This window comes from Nanorana parkeri, unplaced genomic scaffold, assembly GCF_000935625.1.
Source record: "Nanorana parkeri isolate BGI_ZX_2015 unplaced genomic scaffold, ASM93562v1 scaffold252, whole genome shotgun sequence".
NCBI classification, from domain to species: domain Eukaryota; kingdom Metazoa; phylum Chordata; class Amphibia; order Anura; family Dicroglossidae; genus Nanorana; species Nanorana parkeri.
The window spans coordinates 579320-583622 of NW_017306520.1; the positions used below are offsets into that span (position 1 = coordinate 579320).

The 4303-nt window shown below is 39.0% G+C and overlaps 1 protein-coding gene across 1 annotated transcript in view; it reads right to left on the reverse strand.

The window, feature by feature from the left end:
* Positions 1-4303, reverse strand: part of ITPR3 (inositol 1,4,5-trisphosphate receptor type 3) — a 218399-nt gene that overhangs the window by 88638 nt on the left and 125458 nt on the right. The window contains 1 exon segment of the mRNA XM_018556782.1: positions 1092-1292. Within this exon segment, the coding sequence (XP_018412284.1) occupies positions 1092-1292 (201 nt within the window).

Here is a 4303-nt window from a genome sequence, read left to right on the forward strand (position 1 = left end):
TATATATATAATATAATGTTTATTTTACAAATAAATCAATAATATAGGGTGCACCTATGACAATGGTGTCAGAGGATTGCAGGTTTTCTAAACAGCGAGCACACCAGAAGCTGTTTCTTGTTTCTTTTAAACTATATCTATCTGACAGAAACAGTATTGGGCCTTCTATGAACACGGCAGGAAAGGTGGACAAGGAAAGGGAAATGAATAACTCGCTTGACATATTTATTAGTATGTGTAAATGTAACTTAAACTGAAAGTATATACCCAAGAACAAATAACAGAGAATATATTGCAGCTTACTAGTCCTTAGATGTGGTGGCTGCATTACTTTTTTCAGGCTACGAACAATTTCTGCAAGTACAGGAAAGTACATGTTGATCTTGCCACAAAGCTCCCTTCTACCTTTGTTATCAAGATGAGGAGAGGAGGGTGTTTGTAGTCCAAATCAGGGCAGTATACTAGTGTGGCAACACTTGTGTGACATTACATTCCAATAAAAATAACATGACAACTTGACAAATAAATGCATATTTGACATTATCATTTAGATTCTGGTAGTATTCTGTAGAACACTATATAACCTTATTAATACATATATCTGAATAAAGCAGGTACATGCCCCATCCTGTTCTGCTTGGGGTACACATAAATATGCCAAATAGCATTTGTTAGCTTATTTAAAAACCATCTGACATATGAAGACAGGCTGTACACTGACAAGCAGAAATACTGTAACTTGTGGACAGCTGAAATGAAAAGTTGCATGCCATAAATAGTGAAGCAAGTGTTCTTAATAACTAGTTTACATCTTTTCCCAACATCCCTCTCAGATCCTATGTATAGCGCATCTAAGCTGCTCACATGCACTACAATTAGAAACAAAAACATACAACTCCTTTACATTTATTGCTCTTTGTGGCTCTGAGAGATCTCTCAGAACCACAAACAACCTTGGCATAATATCACAATGCTATAATTGTGTTTCATTTATCTTTTCTGTTTGTACCGGATTCATTTTGCTATATAAATTGTGTTTTCATTAACTTAATATCCGCTTGCTGTGATAAGGATTCTCAACCAGCCTTTACCTCTGTCATGATCATGTCCTGGCACTTTTTAATGTATTTTCCTTCAGCTTTGATTATGGTGTGCAGAAAGTCCAAATACTGGACATGCCGTCCATGGGTGGCCAAGCAGTGGATGAAGTGTTGAAGGACAGTCTCATGTATCTCTGTACACAGCTGGTAGTTGTTGAGGAAGATGTGCTGCATGGTCTCAGCCTCCTGTAGCTGGGGAAACAAACACATTGGAACATGAGGCCATCCATAAGCCTGAATCATCTCATCACAATCACATAATACAACAAAAGATCCAGGGAAAATCTACAACCAGCTCATCAGCATCACACATCATGTATGTAAGTGACTTCTCCATGAGGACCTTGTATTACTATCACTTAAAAAATGAATAGAACACTGTAAATATCCAACTCAATATAATTACATACCACAGTTTAGAGTAGAGGTACCTTTGTGTACCTTTACACTAGCATTTATTTCTTTATTTTCTAGTTGTGTATGGTTGCCACCAAAGTAGAATATTCTCAGAGTGCATAGATAGTGGTTAATACCATGTTTAATTTGCCCTCAAAGCCTATAAAATCATGTCAACCTTTATGCAGATAGTGGGGAGAAGAAATGCGGACATCACAAGTCACATGAGCAACAACCTAGAACAACCTAGAAACTGTACAGGAAGAGTGCTGTCTTATTAGGGTAGTATTTTCCTCAGATGCTCTGTCGATATTTATGGAATGAGCAGGACCAGATTTTTCAAACAGAATTAAAACACAATGAATAACAACTGGGTGGAGCTGGCCGTGACGTCACGGCCACTTGCGCCCAGTTGTTATTGTTTAATGTTAGTTCAGCGTCCCCAGGTAATTTGGGGATGCTGATCTGTCATTACAACTGGACAGAGCCAGCCATGAGATCACGGCTGGCTCCGAGGGGCGAAAGGCCGGCCTTTGGCTGGCCGTTCGCCCTTCTTTGGGTGTCACTTTGGCTCAGTGGAGACGAAGCATATGCCTTCGGCTGCTATACGGGCTATAGTGAATAGCCCGTACAGCAGCCATGAACCAAAGGGCTCCGGCGGCCAAAGAGAGCTGAAGAATCAGCCCAAGCTATGGCTGGATGCTTCGGTTCCTTTGTGAATAACCCCTTAAGTGTTTGGGCAAAACCTTTAAGAAATACTGCTGGGTAATCTGTATTTGTTACACCTGGATGACTTATTGAAAAAAAAGTTTGAGGGTTTATTACTACTTTAATGAACAGCCTCTCCTGCTTTAGTGAATTAACTCCAATCACTAAACAATTTCCTGTAATACCATGAACTAGAATTTTCCTGTATAGGAGTTGTTTCGAAATCTCTGAGATTATACGTTGCAAATGTAGCTCCAGCCTCAGGCTAACCAGATTTCTTATCATATCTTAGCTTGTTGTCAGACACCGAATTACAGTTCACGCATTAGAGGAATGCAGGTCATCCGATTATCAATAAATGGAAAAGATAAACCAAGATATACCAAACGTACCAAACACATACAGCATTACAAATAACCTACATGAGTAAATTTCCCCTATAATGGTGTTTTCATTATGGTCTCGCCCTTGACGAATGATGTGACACAGCAAAACCCTTGGGGTAGCTAGTGTCTTGGTGAGGCATTACAAGTCACTGAACTTAAAAGAAAACTGCAAAACTTGCCTGGCATCAAAATTTTTATTCTGATATCCGTCATGACGTCACCCTCTATGACATTGTCTGACAAACTCCAACTGTGCATAGTGACAGAGTCTAATCAGCTAAACATATCTGTAAGCCAAATGCCTAAGTGCTAAAGATACAGAAAAAAAGTAGTAGAGCAGCATATGTCTGTGTAATAATTTATGCAAAACTAAATCTTTTATTGTCAGTTACCTAATGCATTTTAATGTATGAAACAACGCATATTATCCCAAATGCAGAATAATTCCTTCTTTTGAAGTTGACTGAAGCAGAATTAAAAGCATGTGAACCCCCAAAACAGAGTTGTATATGCACATAGAACACTGGTTGTGTAGGTACTAATACACTGCCTACCCCAACGGCTGATGAGCAGAAAACCCTTTTTTCCCAGAACCTTTGGGGACAAGAAAGGCACTACTGTGGAGGGAATCCAATGCAAAAAACAATGTTGGATACTGAGTAGTGTGTGGCCCCCTCAGGACCCCCCTTCAAAAAAAGTTATTTTCTCAGTCAAATTTTGTTTTCTTGAAACAGTAACTGCAGCCTATCAGTTGCAGTCACTGTGCAGTGTTCTGACAGCGGCGGATAACAGCTGTCAGAATACATTAGCCTGACAGGCGGATTCCCCCATCCACAATGTTTAGCCTTGACTAGTGTATGGATAGCTTTAGATATTTGGACACATTTTCGTTTAGCTCACTGTAGGCTTACACAGGTGGATGGTTTAAAAAAATGTCACGGAACCCTGTATAATGCGGTATGATCATTTTACTTAACAATAAAATTAAGAACTGACAAGCAAAAGAATATTGCTAGAAGGTTTTCACTAGCCACATGAATGCACACAGCATGTGATGTATCCCAGGCATACCTTTTTAACCACAGAATTTGCCACTGCTGACGTGTTATAAGTGCAGGCTCTGGGGTCTGTCATATACCTAGTGAATAACTAAACTGGAACAAGCATGTAATCATTGAAGTCTGAACTCCCATCCTTCATGCTTTCTCCAGGTTACCAACTCACAAGGTACTTATGCTGGCATAATGGTGACAGCCCTGGAACCTGCACATATCAACAGCAAGTCCTTAATGGCAATTTGCTAATTCGTATCCTCATAGGTGGCTTTTATGAAACATGCTAGGCAAAAACATGTTTTAAACAGTTCTAGGCCTGTAACTGGCCTAGTTCAGTGAGATTTAGACAACAACAAAAACTTCATATTCAGCTATAAATATGTGGTCATGTGGTTTAAGCTCAGTGGACCAGATAAACTAAGATTGGCAGTTGTTGAAGAATGCAAATTGTTGCACGTGCGACATCATATTTTGGCACATTGCATGTCAAATAAACTATTATGACACAGTGTATAGAGTTAATTTGGTGCTGTCCTTGTCTTGGTGCACTACTGCCCACTTTTATTGTGCTGAATATTGACAAACTCATTGACATTGACAAACTCAAATAAATAAAATCATTTAATAAAATGATATATACCATATATATATATATATA